At 43.3% G+C, this 19,563-nt stretch overlaps 1 protein-coding gene across 2 annotated transcripts in view; it reads right to left on the bottom strand.

The window, feature by feature from the left end:
• PIWIL4 (piwi like RNA-mediated gene silencing 4) overlaps positions 1-19,563 on the bottom strand; it is a 260,422-nt gene that overhangs the window by 139,138 nt on the left and 101,721 nt on the right. For both annotated transcript variants that reach the window (XM_077298444.1, XM_077298445.1), the window contains exon 4: positions 3,340-3,465. In XM_077298444.1, coding sequence (XP_077154559.1) covers positions 3,340-3,465 — 126 coding nt within the window. The remainder of the gene's footprint in view (positions 1-3,339; positions 3,466-19,563) is intronic.

Genomic DNA, 19,563 nt, shown 5'->3' with positions numbered 1-19,563 from the left:
AAAGTTAAAGTTCATAACTCTTGTAAATTGTCTGTTGCCATCGTATACCCCTGTTTGCATCTTCCTCATTCCCTTCATTCCTTGCCCTCCAATAAATCTACCCTTTGTGGTTTGCATCTCATCTTGTGTACAGTAGTCTTCCTGCACCGTGGTGGTCCTTCGGCCATAGCTTCAGTGATGCAGATTGAGATCTCGGCACAATGATGTCCTGTAGCGATTCTATCGAGCCAAGATGTCAATCTGCAGTAAAGCAGCCCCAATACATAACCCAGCCTCCTCCAGGTTTCACAGTAGGTACAATGTTCTTTTAGTGATCTTTCATTTTTACATTTGTGAACATAGAGCGGATGTGACTTGCCAAAAAAGCTGCAGCTATGTATCATTTGTCCAGAAGGACATTCTACCAGAAGCTTAGTGGCTATTAATATGCCCTTTGGTAAATTTAAGTCTCCCTTTTTTTATGATTTCCTTTCCAAAGTGATTTCCTCCTCGGTCATCTTCCATAAAGTCCACTTTGGCCAAGACAGCGAAGGATGGTGTAATCTTTCACTGATGTACCTTGACCTTGGAGTTCTATTTGGAAGTTGTTCTGGAGTCTTTTGTTACGATTCATATCATCCGTCTCTTCAATTTGTCAAGAATCTTCCTCTTGCGGCCATGTCCACGGAGATTGGCTACAGTCCCATAGACCTTAATCTTCTGAATAATATTTTTAACAGGAACATCAGGCTTTACCTTTAACAAGTTTGTCTATATTTTTTTTCTAATTTCCAGAGACAACTGTCTTCTTAGCTTTCTTAGCTACCACACATGTTCAGTGTGGTACACACCATGATACCAAACAGCACAGTGACTACTTTTCACCTTTTAAATACAAGTGTGTAGACACCTGCGATGCTGATTACAGGATGCACCTTAGTTTAACATGTCCCTAAGGTAAAATTAATTTCAATCTTTTCTAGGGATGCCATCATTTTTGTCCAGGCCATTATCAAACTGAAAATCACTTTTGTCAGTTTCCAATTATTTCAGTGACCATTGTGGGTTTTGTTTACTTTACCAGAAAGCAACCAACAATTTTTTTATCCATGGGTGTATATGTGTGGCTTTGCAGGAACATTACAAAAGGGTCCCTACGTTTATTTCATAGAAAAAATGAGCTCGGGAATTCCCTGTAAGAAGTAGACCTTTACAGAAGGGGTGTAACGGATCAAGCACCCACAACCTTGACATGTGGAAGCAAAGTAGTTGCACTGGGGTCCAGACAAAGGGAAGTCTGCACAGCCATAAACCACCTACGCAATAGTATGTAGGACCACTTTATGCCACCAAAACAGATCTGATGCGATGGGTTTATGGGGCCATTACATGAGTGTCAGGGGTGCCCAGGATGCTTTGGGAAGAAGACCGGCTTCTACCAAGGACCGCATTGATCCAGAGCTTCTCACACCAAACTGCTTATCTCTACCAGCTGCTAGACTTCTATCTGGCTAACCAGTTGGGCCACTTTTTATAGGCAACCCAAAAGTTTTGGAAGATCTTACAATTTGGTCTTTGTCATAGTCACCCGGATACTTACGCTTGCCCCATTTTTTCCTGCTTCTAACAAGTCAACTTGCTCATTGCTGAGCTCGTTGGTAACTCAATAACCAGAAACTAGAACTATAGGACTTCTGTTCGTTGAAACCAGCCCACGACCTGACAGATACCGTCAACTCAGTGCAAAAAAGCTTTTTCGCTCTCTGTAGACGGCACTTTCCATGTAAAGGCTTTGCATGGTAAAACTAAATATTCGGTTCACCGAGATGGAAAATAAATAGTCCTGACAGTCATTATTTCAGATAACCTATAGACAGGCCAGCGGCACGGCAGAACTATTGGGTAAAGCAGCGGGGTTCAGGGCTGCATAAAGTACAAACCGCGGGTAGCGAGTGTTTATTCTGCTGCTTTATACATTATTACTAAGACCTCAGTTATGCGTTCGCCGCCGGAGATTTTATAAAGCAACCTGAACAAAAAAAAAAAAATGTCATGCACTCCTTCCACCCTGCAGGATGACAAAATCCAAAGAGCTCTTCCAATTTAACGCTAAAGATATTAAATCTGCTGGAATTAAACCCAATGAATTGAGATATTGAAATTGTCGCTGACAACACAAGATCATAAGTCAATGTGACCTGCTAAATCCCGGTGCTCATCACGTGAACGCCTCTGCTCTAGATTCAGCCGTACTGCTGCTTACAAGCTATCTGCACTATTGAAATGCCTTGTCTATTGTGTCAATGAATCAAATAAAAAAAATGAAGAAACTTTGCACATAGCATTTATTAAAAAAATATATATATATTTGGCCGTTCTGCGCATACAGCTCCTATGCAGACCTCTATGTGTCTCATTGGTTACAGACTACACACAAATCCTGGTTGGAGAAAAATAAGGGAATAATCCAATTAGTCAGATATACAGACCATTACCTATTAAAAAAATGAAAATCCTAAGATGTCTGAAGATGTCATAAAAACCTCATGATAAATGCTTGATAAAACATAGGATTGCGTTCACATAACTTCGTCTATGCCACGTAAGTACAATGTAAAGGCAAGTGTGCCAGAAGTAAGTGTTAAAGATGGCAGAGATGAAGAACCTATGCACACAAATCACTAATGATGGTGGTTCGAGGTATATACTAGTTCACAGCATGGAGGCCAAGTTAGAACAGTAAAACAAGGATCACATGAACCATCTACAAGGGCAGAAGGTCTAATGATAAGCAAGAATAAGAGGTATGTTACCATGAAGGTTCAGGACTCTAAATGTGGATCACACTCCGACGCGCGTTTTGGAATTGATCCTTCGTCGGGGATGGGGTCATATCTAACATGGCCTCCATGCTGTGCGCTGGTATATACCGCCAACCACCATTAGTGATTTTCATTCATGTGTTGTTCCTAATTATGACCTCATGTTCTGTGCTTTTTCCTCCTTTTTGGGCTCGACAAACAAACCCTGTCTGTAGTAAGATCCTGCACTCATGTCTTATGCCACTCTACTCCCTCCCACTCTTGGCAATGAGCAGCCATTATTTAGACTCTCAAAAAAAATTACTTTGGAAATCTGTGCGGAGGAGACTGGCAGAATTGCTGCACCTGCTCCCATTCCAGAGACATTGCAGACATGGTTGCAAATGCACTAGTATAAGTTGCAACTCTTCATTGGCATCTTGCAGACTCCAGAACAGATCATCAAATAAAAATAAATAAATAAAAACATGCAAGTTCTTGATTCGTCTTGTCTATTTCTAAGAAGAATTTGTAGTTCAAGTGAACAGTGAGTAGATACCTGCTTTATGATCCTTAACATGAGCCATGGTCTGCCTGGAATTAATTCCCAAATCTTGCAGGTAACGTGCAACTCGCCGTCCCCTCTCTGCAAGTACACATCGTCCTTCTCCGGCTGACACTTTACCTAAAACAACGTACAGGGAAGAGAAGAAGAATAAATAAATTATATGGGATTCGATAGCCTGCCATGAAAATATTCAATCTTTAGCCCCTTAAAAAAATTCTATTACCGGTAATTCCCATACCTATACAGTGGCTTGCGAAAGTATTCACCTCCTTGGCGTTGTACCTATTTTGTTAAGTTGGTGAAATGAAGTCAGAAAAATATTGGCTTAAATTCATTTGATCAAATAACTAAAAATTATCATGTGCATACAGTGCCTACAAGTAGTATTCAACCCCCTGCAGATTTAGCAGGTTTACACATTTGGACTGTAGATCAGCCTGGAAGTGTGAAATGCACTGCAGCAAAAAAGAATGTTATTTCTTTGTTTATTTTTTTTTTAAATTTGGAAAAGTCTTTTCAGAGGGTCATTTATTATTCAACCCCTCAACCCACCAGAATTCTGTTTGGTTCCCCTAAAGTATTAAGAAGTAGTTCAGGCACAAAGAACAATGAGCTTCACATGTTTGGATTAATTATCTCTTTTTCCAGCCTTTTCTGACTATTTAAGACCCTCCCCAAACTTGTGAACAGCACTCATACATGGTCAACATGGGAAAGACAAAGGAGCATTCCAAGGCCATCAGAGACAAGATCGTGGAGGGTCACAAGGCTGGCAAGGGGTACAAAACCCTTTCCAAGGAGTTGGGCCTACCTGTCTCCACTGTTGGGAGCATCATCCGGAAGTGGAAGGCTTATGGAACTACTGTTAGCCTTCCACGGCCTGGACAGCCTTTGAAAGTTTCCTCCCGTGCCGAGGCCAGGCTTGTCCGAAGAGTCAAGGCTAACCCAAGGACAACAAGGAAGGAGCTCCGGGAAGATCTCATGGCAGTGGGGACATTGGTTTCAGTCAATACCATAAGTAACGTACTCCACCGCAATGGTCTCCGTTCCAGACGAGCCCGTAAGGTACCTTTACTTTCAAAGCGTCATGTCAAGGCTCGTCTACAGTTTGCTCATGATCACTTGGAGGACTCTGAGACTGACTGGTTCAAGGTTCTCAGGTCTGATGAGACCAAGATCGAGATCTTTGGTGCCAACCACACACGTGACGTTTGGAGACTGGATGGCACTGCATACGACCCCAAGAATACCATCCCTACAGTCAAGCATGGTGGTGGCAGCATCATGCTGTGGGGCTGTTTCTCAGCCAAGGGGCCTGGCCATCTGGTCCGCATCCATGGGAAGATGGATAGCACGGCCTACCTGGAGATTTTGGCCAAGAACCTCTGCTCCTCCATCAAGGATCTTAAGATGGGTCGTCATTTCATCTTCCAACAAGACAACGACCCAAAGCACACAACCAAGAAAACCAAGGCCTGGTTCAAGAGGCAAAAAATCAAGGTGTTGCAGTGGCCTAGTCAGTCTCCTGACCTTAACCCAATTGAAAATTTGTGGAAGGAGCTCAAGATTAAAGTCCACATGAGACACCCAAAGAACCTAGATAACTTGGAGAAGATCTGCATGGAGGAGTGGGCCAAGATAACTCCAGAGACCTGTGCCGGCCTGATCACGTCTTATAAAAGACGATTATTAGCTGTAATTGCAAACAAAGGTTATTCCACAAAATATTAAACCTAGGGGTTGAATAATAATTGACCCACACTTTTATGTTTAAAATTTATAAAAATTTAACTGAGCAACAAAACTTTTTGGTTTGTAAGATTTATGCATCTGTTAATAAATCCTGCTCTTGTTTGAAGTTTGAAGGCTCTAACTTATTTGCATCTTTTTAAACCTGCTAAATCTGCAGGGGGTTGAATACTACTTGTAGGCATTGTATGTATTCACTCATTTTGCTATGAAGCCCCTAAAAATTTCTGGTGCAAGCAATTACCTTCATAACTCCTAGCCTTGGTGAAAGGACATCCCCCTGTGTGTAATCCAAGGGTCACATGGGCTATCAGTATATGCACTTTACCTTTTCTGAAAGGCCACAGAGACTGCAACACCATTAAGCAAGAGGCACACCTAACCAAACACCATGAAGACGAAGGAGATCTCCCAAAAAAGTCAGGGACACAGTTGTTGAGAAGTCCAAGTCAGGGCTAGGTTATAAAATAAATCCCAGTCTCTGATGATACCCTGGGGCACCACAAAATAAATTATCAAAACTCTCAGCCCAGGCAAGGAGGGCATTAGTCAGAGAGGCAGCACAGAGACCAAAAGGTAACCCTGAAGGAACTGCAGAGTTCCCAAGCAGAGTCTGGAGTATCTGTCCATACGACCACAATAAGCCTACATTCCATAGAAGTGGCCTTTATGGAAGATTGGGCAGAAAAAAAGCCTTTACTTACACACAAAAATTGTAAGGCTAGTTTTGAGTATGCCAAAATACATGTGGAAGACTCCTTGAATGTACTCGTCAGATGAGACAAAAATTTAACTTTTTGGCCACCAAAGTAAAAGCTACGTCTGGCGCAAACCAACACAACTCATCATCAGACAGATACCTAGTACGTTGTAAACATGACACAGCTTTTAGCAGGGTAAAGTTTCCAAAGACACCAAACAGCTAATAGACCTGACCGGACCATTCTTTCCGCACTAATGACACTCTGCACTTTACAATACATATCATTTTTGTCAACAATTTTACTTTAAAAAAAAAAAAGGTGCTACTAGTTACTTCATTGCTGAATGGGAAAAAAAAAGTCTGGAAAATACTAGCAAAAGACAAAAGAAAGCTACAAAAACGCTGGAAAAATGTAAAAAAAAATGTTGAAAAAAAGCTCAGAAAAGGCCAAAAAAAAAAAAGATTCAGATTTACAAAACGGTAGCAAAAAGATGCAGCTTCTTCTGCTTGAAAACCATGTTCCCAACATTTCCATATTACAAATTGTTCATTTTTTTTTCCACCATTCCTTTCCTCGTCTATATGCCAAGCGGGGGCGCAAAAGGCTAAGCAAGTGCCGAGGTTTTCCATCCCTCGGCTTGGTAATTGACCTGCAAAGGAGGAAAAACAATTGGAGACAGGGCCGCTACCTAATTTGTTTCTGTCTGTTCGGAGCTCATCCCCAGACTAGTAAGCGGTCGCGCCATCGGAGTGAACCGTCTGGAGACATATTTCGCTCAGACAACATAAACAAGAGGACGGTCTTAAAAAATGAACCTGCAGACCTGAAGAACATTCTCTCCTTCGGCATGTGAAGCGCAACATCACTCGGGGCAATATTAATCAGTGAAGAGCATATTATACCTATGGCAAGCCCCCGTTCCCTGACAGCACTTATTTATGGTCGCTCGAGTCTTCCTTCAAAAAAGAAAAAGTCCTCAGGATGAGGAAAAAATATAACCCAGAGAGGAGCTGCCATACAGAGATGAATGGATGTATTGCTGTGTAGACAAGTCTCCAGAAATAAATACAATAAAATGGGAACAGGGTTTTCCTTGGGTACCTTAAGAAATATAATATATTTTTATATTTTTTTCTAGTTTATATATGACCCTCAATACAAAAAAAAGCAGATAATAAAGTGACAAGCCCACAAGACACATAGAAAAAAAGTATAAATCAATCTTTATTAAAAAAATTAAGTTTATGAAGACACATAAATAATCCTATTAGCATAAATACATGAGACAAAATCCCCTAAAACATACCTATAAATAGAAAAATAAACATATAGACGGAGGTAACATGAAAAATGCAAAATATTTAAGATACCTACTATGTAAGACAGTAAGGCCCTAAAATACCTTGTAAAAGAGCCCTTAACTACTAAATCTACCATTTAACCTCTTAACAGCGGCAGTTAAGGGTACTTATTCCTCAGCGCCGCTTTTTAATAGCGCTGAGAAATAAGGGTATAGCATCGGAAAATCTCCAGGGTCTCGTCTACTGGTGGTAGCTGAGATCCTGGAGAACATGATTCGGGTCGGTTTTTACTATCCCCAGTGATGAGAATGCCGCTATTCACCAAATAACGGCGACCGCAAAAACAAACATTCATTTCTCTCCCCTCTGATATGATCTAGCATACCAGAAGAGAGAGAAATAGGGTCCTCCAAGCCCCCCCCCGGGTACCTCCGGGGTCCCCAGACCCTCTGGCTCTGTCCCCTGACGTCTTCTGAGATCTGCTGGCCGGCACCCGGCAACAATAGGAGATTTTTCCTATTGGTTCCTTTTGATTACTGTGATAGATCCTATCACAGAACTCCCTTAGTTAGGTAAAAATAATAAAATAAAAAAAATGTATTTTTTTCCATTAGGGTTAGGGTTGGGGCTAAGGTTGGGGTTAGAGTTAGGGCTGGAGCTTGGGTTACGGTTGTGGTGTTGGGGTTGCGGTTGTCATGTTGGGGTTAGGGTTGGGTTGGAAGGGTGGTGTTGGGATTAGGGTTGTGTAGGGGTTAGGGTTGTGTTGGGGATACGATTGAGGTGTTGGGGTTAAGGTGGTGTTGGAGTTAGGGTTAGGGCTGTCTAAGGGTTGGAGTTAGAATTGGGGGTGTTTCCACTGTTTAGGTACATCGGGGGATCAAAAAGTCAAACAGTGCTCCCTCCCTTCTGAGCCCTGCCAAAACTGTGGCTTTCCCCCACATATGGGGTATCGGCGTACTCAGGAGAATTTGCACAACAAATTTTGTGGTCCATTTTCTCCTGATACCCTTGTAAAAATTTAAAAAGTTTGGTTCCAAAGTAAAAAGTTCATTTTTTTCCTTGCACATTGCTTTAGTTCTCGTGAAGAACTTGAAGGGTTAATAAACTTTTTGACTGTGATTTTCAGCACCTTGAGGGGTGCAGTTTTTAGAATGGTGTCACTTTTGGGTATTTTCTGTCATATTGACCCCCCAAACTCACTTCAAATGTGATGCGGTCCCTAAAAAAAATGGTTTTGTAAATTTTATTGGAAAAATGAGAAATCACTGGTCAACTTTTAATCCTTATAATAAAAAAAAATTAAGCTTCCAAAATTGTGGTGATGTAAAGTAGAGATATGACTCTCTGATTTAAGGGCACAAAAATTAAAAGTTTGAAAACTGCAAAATTTTTGCCAAATTTCCAATTTTTTCACAAATAAACGCAAGTCTTATTGAAGAAATGTTACCACTAACATGACGTACAATATGTCACGAAAAAATAATCAGTGGGATCCGTTGAAGCGTTTTTCAGAGCTATAACCTCATAAAGTGACAGTTGTCAGAATTTTAAAAATTGACCTGTCACCCCCCTCAGGTGTTTGTAACTAAAAGAGCCACCTTGTGCAGCACTAATGCTGCATTCTGACAAGGTGACTCTTTTAGTTATGCTCCCTGCACACGCTGAAATAAATGCTTATAAAATGTGCCCCCTCATACACTGAAACCGCCCCGGGGGCGGGTCTTTTCCCCCTAATCAGACGCAGCACAGCCGTCACTCCGGGCCTTTGCACGCCGGGCGCCGCCTCCTCATCCCTGGCGCCTGCGCTGTAAGTTCGAAGGACAGCGCAACTGTGCACGCCCGGAAAAAAATACAGCGCAGGCGCCGGGAACGTTAATGAAGCAAGAGGAGGCGGCGCCCAGCACGCACAGACCCGGAGTGACGGCTGTGCTGCGTCTGATTAGGGGGGAAAGACCCGCCCACGGGACAATTTCATGGTATGAGGGGGCACATTTTATAAGCGTTTATTTCAGCGTGTGCAGGGAGCATAACTAAAAGAGCCACCTTGTCAGTGTTAGTGCTGCACAAGGTGGCTCTTTTAGTTACAAACGCCTGAGGGGGGTGACAGGTTCCCTTTAAGTACAAAATTGGCTCTGTCACTAAGGGGTTGAGAGGGCTCTTACCTACCATTTAAGAGACCCTTATAATGTAAGTGGGACTTTATATACCATGCAGAAGAGCCCTTACCTACTAAGTAAGAGTGTTATCTACCCTACATATCAGGTAAGAGGGTCCTTACCTACCATTTAAGAGAAAAGTAAGAGGGAGCTAATATGCCTTATAAAAATCTCTTACCTACTATGTAAGAGCCCTTACCTATCATGTAAGTGGGCCCTTATCTACTATGTAAAAGGGCTCTTACCTACCAAGTAAAAGCACTTCTAGATGCCGTACCTACCATGTAAGAGGGACCCTATTATGTAAGAGGTTATCTAACTACCAAAAAGGGTACACAACTACCATGTAAGAGGGAACCAATCTTCCATGCAAGAGGGCCATATCTACCATGTAAGAGGGCCCTTACCTACCATGTCAGGGGGCACCTACCTACTATATTAGGGGGCACCTTGATACCATGTAAGAGGGTCCCAACCTAGCATGTCAAAGGTCCCCTACCTAACAAGTAAGAGGGCCATTAATTATCATGTAAGAAAGCCCTTACCTGACATATCAGGGGTCACCTATGTACCAAGTAAGAGCCCTTACCTGACATATCAGGGGTCACCTATGTAACATGTAAGAGGGCCCTTACCTAGCGGGCACCTACCTACCATAACTTGTGCCAGAACTAGCCCCTATTTCAGTGACTACTAATATGGGGGCTATATATGCGCTATTGGTTAGAGGAACTGTACCATTATTTACATCTCTTGACATCTTTATAAACATAGAATTCTATAAATTTGCAAACTTTGTATATATCAACAAGCACCTCCACCCTCACAAAAACATGTGTGTCATGATTGGGTTGGGACATGATGGGCGCTAACCAGGTCCCTAGAACTAGAGGCGCCCTAGTCTATTCCTGTTCCCTGAATTACTCCTGAAGGCGAAGACGCCAGGTTCACGTGCCTTGCTATGCTCCTATATCAACCCTGATCTGTCCCCTCCCCCACCCTGAATAGTGGAAAACTTAGGTGTAAAGGATCACACTAACCAGACAAACAAGGGAAGATGGACAGGGATAAATAAAAATAGCAACCATGCAACGTACATACACCAAACAACTGAAAGGGACACAGGGCAGTTAAAGAAAGGAGAAACCAAATAGGAGAGGATGACGATGTGCACACAATCACAATGTACACACTTCAAGCAACAATCTCATAACCAAATCTCCAAACACCAACTCCAAAATCAGGCAGAAATAACTAATACTGGCAATTCTTAAGTGCCAGAGTCGAGCATATATAGCTGAGGGGAGTGGCCAACACTGAACAGCTGAGATAGTAGGAAATCTCCAGGAGCTTAAACTGAACAGATTAACCCTTGCACTGCTAGCAAAGAAAAATCCTTAGCTGTTTAATACGATTGTGAAGTACGTATGACCAGTGCAGGTGTTCCCGAAACAGCGTGCACTCCAATTTTGCCATTATTGTCAGTCACCACCATGCAGCAATGGCCAGGATCGGAGAAAACTCACATCACCATCGTTTAAATGTGCATCCATTTTAATCGGCATCTCGAAGGCCAAAATTGTCTGTACCACAGTAGTCAAAGTTCATATGTAATATTAGCAAAAGTGTCCTTTTAAAATCGTACTAACCAATGTACCAACACCTCTAGGGACAGGACAGGACTACGGGACAGAGTCAGGGGTGCATTCTCCTATTTTGGACATCTCAACGACATTGCAAATGATGGTTCTGGACTCCACCAAGGCAAAATTCATTTTTCTGTATCCTTTTTAGCTTTTTCTGGAAGCCTATTTTTGATCATATGCTCTCTCGAGGTGGACTGGCATCCCCAACACAATATTTTGCCTGGAGGTCTTGAGCATTGATCCAGTCCCGCGGGGAAAATGGGCTAACAGGAAAAAAAGGTCACTGTCTGAAAAAAGAACTATGAAAGTTGTCCGCCAAGTATAAGTTTGCCTACAGATATTTATCTCCCATTTCCAAGTATGATGAAGTAAGATATAGTGTCACTCTGAAGGTAAAATCAATTTCATTCTCAAACATTCTTCAGGATAATAAACATCATCTATATTTATGTGGTATTTTGCTCGTTGCGAGATTCTAAGATGAAAGAGTTATATTTTCTGGCTTTTTTTGTCAGGGACGGCACCAGGTTTAGAATTTTAATCCTCTGGTTATTATTCTCAGACTATTTCAGAAGTTAACAGCGGCACAGAAAGCAAGAAAGTGCTCAAGTACCGATCCATATATCATGTAGTACGTGCACTCAGGGTCAGTTGTTTAAGGCAGTATTTTTGGGCAAGAGGACCACTTGTTGTCTAACACTTAAAGATTCCAATAATCAAGTTACCGTAATCACTGACAAATTTAAAGGGGCTGCCAGATCATTTCAATAGCTAAGCCAGACCCCTTTATAGACAAGAGAAGAGGTCTGTCTTTGCTACTGAAATACATTGTTAGCACCAGTGATATGCCGCTGTACTGTTTTGGGAACAAAACCGAGAAAGGGCCTGCTTATAGCTGAAGATTGAGGCATTTTATAACTTTCTAATTTAGAATTTGAGCAGAATTTTACAGAGGTTTACCCAAAGGGGTGGCTACATGGTTAAAACTGTCCCCTAGGTTCAAAAGGACTGTCAAGTAGGGAGTATAGCTGTTTATTTAACTCATTACTACTTTCACCTCTTTCTTTCCCACCCAAGAAACTGGAGCAGAAAAGGACCAAGGAGTGAGGAAAGTTGAGCGCAAGTGGTCTGAAATTTTTTTTCTGGTCTGAAATCTGAATTTTTGGAGCCTTGTGTTTGATCAATTTTGAGATCTGGTCTAGGGTCGTCACAATTTTGGGTTCGGTTTTGGAGTCCGATTCAGTTACACATTTGGTCTGAATTTATTTAAGGGTCTGGGACTGAAAAAATCAGGGTTACTGTCTGGAGTCTTAAATTAATCAGACATCAAACCAGACCTCTAAATGAATGAGCCTGGGATCAGATTAATTTAGAAATTAGCTCTTGGACCTGGTTTATTTGTGAGGGTCTTCTGCGGGTCCAAATAATTTAGATGACTTGTCTGAATTTAATTAAAGATGTGTAGTGAAAAAAAGCAAAAATAAAGTAATGCAATAAACAAATTTGCTCCAATTTAAATTGTGAGCCCTAATGAGTACAATGCCGATGTCTGTAAAGCGCTGTGGAATTAATGGCGCTGTACAAGGCCGGTTTCACACATCAGTGTCTCCGGTACGTGTGGAGAGAAAAAGATCCGTGCATACAAGGCGCACACCCACCTGTGGTGACAGTTTTCTCATGTGCCGGAGACACTGACACACGTACACCCATTCAAATGAATGGGTCTATGCACATGTCAGAGTGTTTTCACAGACCGTGTGTCCGTGTGCAAAACACGCAGACATGTCAGTTTTCACCTGGACCGCAAAATGTGCCCACGGAGAACAGTGCACACTGTCCTCCGTGTGCATAGACGGCCGCCGGGGAAGTAGCGCTACTGTAAGCCGCTGTTCTCCGGCGGCTGGTGCTGAAAACAGCTTTCATACATTCTCCCCTGCTCTGCCAGCGAGCAGGGGAGTATGAATGAATGAAAGACAGGACACGGGTGTTACGGAACCCCCAGCACCCAGAATATGTTGTGCAGTTATATGTATGTATAATAGGTTCCATGTGAGATGCATGTCTCTAATGCATCAGCCCACAGGCTGCGCCCCTGGGCAGAGGGGACAAGATATCCCCCTTCTGACCTCCCCCACAGTAAATATCAGCAGGCTCCGGCCACCTGCGGCTACTGTAATGTATGTCTGGCCTGCCGCTTTTCAATTGGCCCGCCCTCTGTATCTGTGTGATATATTCTGTGTCCTGTGAGTAAAGTGTTGTCACACTGGAAATACGTGGAGAAGCAGTGATCTTTTACATGCACCCATGTAACCAAGCAATTCCAGCCAGCGTCCTTCATTCAGACTCCAGCCAAAGCAGAGTGGACCTCCTGAAACACGGGGTGGTACCGAAAGAGGTAATCCAGCACGGTAGTCCCCGTTACAACGGGGTCCCTCTATGTTTTTAAACCAACCCGGCAAAACTCATGAATATGGCCCCCAGCCTAAAAACACCAGCCCACAGCTGCCCAGAAAAGGCACATCTACTAGATGCACCAATTCTGGAGCTTTGCCCGGTTCCTCCCACTTGCCATGTAGCGGTGGCAAGTGGGGTAATGGGGGGTTAATGTCACCTTCCTATTGTAAGGTGACATTAAGCCCGGCGTAGTAATAGAGAAGTGTCAATAAGACACCTCTCCATTACTAATCCTATAGTTAGTAAAGAGCAAAAATAAACACCACACAGTAAGAATAAAGTATTTTAATGAAATCATACACCACACAGTTTTGCCATCTTTATTGTACTGGTAATCCAAGCGACGCCCTCAATCCCCTGTAAAAAAAAAAAAAAAAAAATAATAATAAACCAACAATATACCCATGCCTGTCCGGCATTCAGTCAGTCCCACGCCGTAATCCATATCTAGGGGATAGACAGTTTACAACCGGGAGCCATGATAATGCGACCAGCCCGGCTGTAAACTACTAGGGAATGAATGATACGCAGCGGGCGCAGGCTCAGTAACTTGCAGTGGCGTCACTAAGTCTGTGCTCACTGCCGCCATGAACTCCTGTGACCTCAGGACCGTGGGAGAATGCAAACAATGAGGTCACTGTGACAGAGCTTGAACTGCCGTGACCTCATCACTTGCATTTTCCCACGGTCCTGAGGTCACAGGAGTTCATGCCAGCAGAGAGCACAGAATCAGTGACGTTACCGCTAGTTACTGAGCCTGTGCCCACTGCTTCTCATTCATTCATTCTCCCCTGGTCGCGCTGCTTGCCGGCCGAGCAGGGGAGAATGGATGACAGCCACATTCCGCACCATCCGCCGGGGAACAGCGCTTACAGTAGCGCTACTTCCCTGGCGGCCGTCCATGTGGTACTGATGCGGCACACGGTTGCCACACATGTGCCGCACGTTGTACACACACGGATACTGACATCTCTGGTACCGGTTTTCCCGGTACCTGAAATATCAGGATGTGTGAAACAGGCCTCAGTGAGTAAAATAAATAAAGAAATGTTGAAGTGTGATCTTGCTACTATTTGGGATTATTTCACATACACTCCTCAAAAAAATAAAGGAAACACTAAAATACCACATCCTAGATATCTCTGAATGAAATATTCCAGTTGCAAATTTTTATTCATTGCGTAGTGGAATGTGTTCAGAACAATAAAACATAACAATTATCAATGTAAATCAAAATGAATATGCCATGGAGGTCTGGATTTGGAATGATACTCAAAATCAAAGTGGAAAATCAAATTACAGGCTGATCCAACTTCAGTGGAAATGCCTCATGACATGGAAAAGACCCTCCAAAGAAATACCACCCCACACCATTACTGACCCACTGCCAAATCGGTCATGCTGAAGGATGTTGCAGGCAGATCGCTCTCCACGGCCTCTGTCACATGTGCTCAGTGTGAACCTGCTTTTATCTGTGAAGAGCACAGGGCGCCAGTGGCGAATTTGCCAATCCTGGTGTTCTGTGGCAAATGCCAAGCGTCCTGCACGGTGTTGGGCTGTGAGCACAATCCCCATCTGTGGATGTCGGGCACTCAGACCAACCTCATGGAGTCTGTTTCTAACAGTTTGTGCAGACACATGCACATTTGTGGCCTGCTGGAGGTCATTTTGCAGGGCTCTGGCAGTGCTCCTCCTTGCACAAAGGCGGAGGTAGCAGTCCTGCTGCTGAGTTGTTGCCCTCCTACGGCCACCTCCACGACTCCTGGTGTACTTGTCTGTCTCATGGTAGCATCTCCAGCCTCTGGACACTAAGCTGACAGACACAGCAAACCTTCTTGCCACAGCTCGCATTGATGTGCCATCCTGGATGAGCTGCACTACCTGAGCCACTTTTGTGGGTTGTCCAGTTCATCTCATGCTACGAGTGTGAAAGCACAACCAACATTCAAGTGACCAAAACATCAGCCAGAAAGCATTGGTACTGAGATGTGGCCTGTGGTCCCCACCTGCAGAACCACTCCTTTATTGAGGGTGGCTTGATAATTGCCAATAATTTCCATCTGTTGTCTATTCCATTTGCCCAACAGCATGTGAAATTGATTGTCTATCAGTGTTGCTTTCTAAGTGGACAGTTTGATTTCACTGAATTTTGATTTACTTGGAGTTATATTCTGTCGTTTAAGTGTTCCTTTTATTTTTTTGAGCAGTGTATATACTGTATATAAGTCTATTTTCAGCCTGGAGGTAGTGCAGGGAAAACCTATACATAGTACCTTGCATTGTGAAGCTGAGCTCACAATGGATAAGCTTTACTAAGTAAAATGCCCCACACTGTACTGAAAACTTTTCCAGACACTCTGGGATACTCTCACCATTCAACTTTGTCAGTATAAGGGTATGTGTCCACGTTCAGGATTGCATCAGGATTTGGTCAGGATTTTCCATCAGTATTTGTAAGCCAAAACCAGGAGTGGAACAATTTGAGGAAAAGTATAATAGAAACATATGCACCACTTCTGCATTTATCACCCACTCCTGGTTTTGGCTTACAAATACTGATGGAAAATCCTGACCAAATCCTGATGCAATCCTGAACGTGGACACATACCCTACGAGTAGGGAATTGCTACTTCGGCCCTTTTGGCCAAAATTGGAATGTTTGAATAGCGCAGACTGGAATAAACTCATACTCCCAAGGGAACTGCTTGATCTCGAGAGTGATCTCTGCAACAGTTCACCCCACTCAACAACTTCCTTCACTATCATAGGATTACCCAGGCTATCCTAGACCATGAAGGGCACACTACATAGATCACGATCTATGACACTTTGATGTTAAAATAAAAATAGCAAATTAGTTTGAAAGTTTCTCACCAACCAGTTTTGCCTCAAGGCCTTGAGAAAGCCTGGTGAGGAGGGAGAAACTGATCAAACGAGACACATGGTATCAGTTTCAAGTGTTTCGCCCAACCAATTTTGCCTAAAATTGATTAAAAACAGCACATTAACAAAATCAGTTGCTATGTGTCTCACCTGACTGGTTTCGTCTCGTGAGGCTTTGTGAAGGGTTTATTGATGGAAATGGAAAATAGAGGCTGAACTCTATAAAGAGCTGCAAATGAGAACGCGAAGATCATCCTTTTGAGCTCAAGCGGTTCCCATGTGGTGTTAGCTAGGCAAGTGTGAACTGCACTGTACAGCATTGCCGATTTTGGACCAGAGGAGCAAATATCTACCTAGCATAGACGAAGTGGAGTGGAGTGGTGAAAGTATCTACAGTAATCTATTTGACCCTTACTGAGGCAAAGTGTGTCCTTTAAACCTCCATCAGGGTGGGTTACTGATACACACCTTTCCCGGCATCCCGGGGTCTGATTCCTTCACCTCGACCACAGCCCTCTGTTGTGCACCATGTCGGGTTTAGCAGGTCTCCCAGCGTGGCTGAGTTACGCGATCTTCATGATCCTGTTTAAGGCCCATTAGGACACACACTTGTGACTTGGGGGTTGAGATTCAATTCTGTAGTTTGGTGTACTCCACTTTCTGTGCACACTGTGCTAACCTTTTTCCATCCCTGCTGACTTCCACTTCATCCGTCTTGCAGTTCCCGAGTGTGCCACGTCCTTGCTCCCCACGTGCCATCCCACCAGCTGCACCCACCCCCGAGTTCTACTTCACAAGGTGATCCTTACAGTTACATCAGTACGAAAAAGATGCAAAGTGTTCTTTTATATTGACAGGTGTTTTATTGCATTTTCTATAAATCTGCATATTTTCTGAAAGGTTGAAAAACACCCGACTTCTGATAAATCCAATTCTTCACACACCACAGAGACTGCATAAAGCCCACCTGAACCACCCGCTCTGCAGTCAACGCTTTCCTTAATTGTTAAGAGCAGATGTGTCGTATTCTTCTAAAATCGTATCCTACAGTCCTGTCACTGAGCAGTAAAGAAGGGACGCTCGTCTTGGCGTGATCCTGCTCGGTCTTCATCCAAGGGAGCTGATGAGTGACACATAGACAAGAAGTACAGCTGTGGCCCTTTGTTCCTTTCCCCGTGTATGGCACACTTTGCATTTGGCACTTTAAGCTACTTTTCATAACACGGACTCCTTATTCCTTTACATGTTGTTCTGCATGCAAAACTAAGTGTACATTCTCTTATGAAGGCTCGGACCATCGGGTATTTTATGTGCTTTCAAAAAGCTGTTCCTTCTTCACTTTGAGTTTCGAACTGGCACGAAAACATCAAAAAAACACGTCCGTCATCCGTCTCAGAGTGAAGATCTTGACAGCTTCAATAAATAACTCATGTCACAAAACTACAAACTGATTACATCTAAAGTGGAAGATTGCCGGCTCTGCTCCCCTGGTGTATCTCTCTTCTGACACCGAGTATAAATAAAACACAAGGAGAACCATAACGTACCCGGAGAGTTATTGGTGATCAGTCCTAGCAAAAGAAATCAAGTCAGTAGGGTCATATTTATGTGACTCGCTTATATAGGAGGCATCATATTCCGCAGGGCTTTACAGATATCATCATTACTGTACCCATTAGGATTCACAACCTAAATTCCCTATCAGAATGTATTTGGGGTGTGAGATGAAACCGGAGGAAACCTACGCAAGCATGGAGAACATTGTTCTTGGTGAGATCGGGACCCCAGCACTGCAAAGTATCAAGTGTTAACCACTGAGTCTCCGTGCTGGCCCCAAAATGCACGGCTGCATGCAGAAACACAATTTGAAGCTAGTGGCACTTTTTAATAGGGCCCCCAACAATAACAGATCTTTATTAGTATTAATCTTATATGGGCCTTCTGACGACCCCCCATGTCTGCCATATGGGATCTCCCATAATAGATCATCAAACTTCACAATAAACTGCGATACTTTACTGCAACTGCAGTTTCAAGTCCCCTATAGGGACTAATTAAAAATGTAAATGAAAAAGGCTTATGGCATTGCCCGCGTAGTCTCCAGACCAATTTCTGGGAATCTGTCACGGGTTTACCGTGACAGAGAGGAGCTAAAAGACCAGAGTTTGATTTCTCCTGCTCCTGCACTGATTAGAAGCACTTCCTCTTCATATAAAAAGATGTAAATTTCTTTAAACAGTGCAAGGATTAATCTGCTCTGTCAAGAGCTCCTGGAGTGTTGAGGGTATGTGCACACGTTGCGGATCCGCAGCGTTTTTTGCAGTGCAGAAACGCTGCAGATCCGCAATTGATTTACAGTACAATGTAAATCAATGAGAAAAAAAAATGCTGTACACACTTTGCGGAAAATCTGCTGCAGAAACGCTGTGGTTTAAAAGTAGCATGTCACTTCTTTTTTGTGAATCTGCAGCATTTTTGTACCCATTCCATTATAGAAAACCGCAGGGGTAAAAAACGCCGCAAATCCACACGAAAACTGCAGCAAAAAACGCTGCGGAACTGCACAAAAAACGCGATAAATCCGCAGGTGTGTTTTCTGCCAGGAGAGGACCAGAAATTCCTAAGCCTAATCCGCAACGTGTGCACATAGCCTAAGGCTCTCAGCTGTGCACTGTTGGCCACTTCCATCTCCTATACAATCTGGGTCCTGGCTGGCATTCATTGTCAGAGTTAGCTTATGCTGCATGGCTGGAGGTTGTTGGTTGTTATTGGAGAAGGCGCTTAGTGGATTTATCAGTGACTGTTGCAAGGTTTTGAGTATGTGATAATTGCCTTTCTTCTCTTTAGTTTAATCCCATCCTCCACTCCCTGGTGAATTCCTCTGTTATATGTATGTAGCGATGGCCGGGGGACCACCACGGTGCAGGAGACTACTGTACACAAGACGAGGTGCAATCAACAAAGGATGGATTTATTGGGAGACAGGGAATGGAAGGGACATGGAAGATGCTAACAGGGATTTACAATAGCAAAAGATAATGCACATGAGTAAACTTGTCTATATAATCGCACAGTGCTTCAACAATCATAAACTCAGAATCTATCTCACCAGCAACTTTACACAATAAAAACATATATATATATCGTTGCTACTCTGCATATATCCTCCCTGGCCTCTACTACGCAGGCCACACGGCTACCGTGCTCTAACTACTGAAGCCTGCACTAGGCCCTAACTGGTGCACCAAGCAGGAACAGACTCACGGTGATGTTGGGGACACAGGTCCAGTCCCGGGGGGCTGTTATGACCCCAATGGCAGAG

The sequence above is a fragment of the Ranitomeya variabilis genome, chromosome 3, assembly GCF_051348905.1.
Source record: "Ranitomeya variabilis isolate aRanVar5 chromosome 3, aRanVar5.hap1, whole genome shotgun sequence".
Classification (NCBI taxonomy): domain Eukaryota; kingdom Metazoa; phylum Chordata; class Amphibia; order Anura; family Dendrobatidae; genus Ranitomeya; species Ranitomeya variabilis.
The sequence above is the reverse complement of the archived record's forward strand: the minus strand, read 5'-3'. Positions and strand labels throughout refer to the sequence as shown.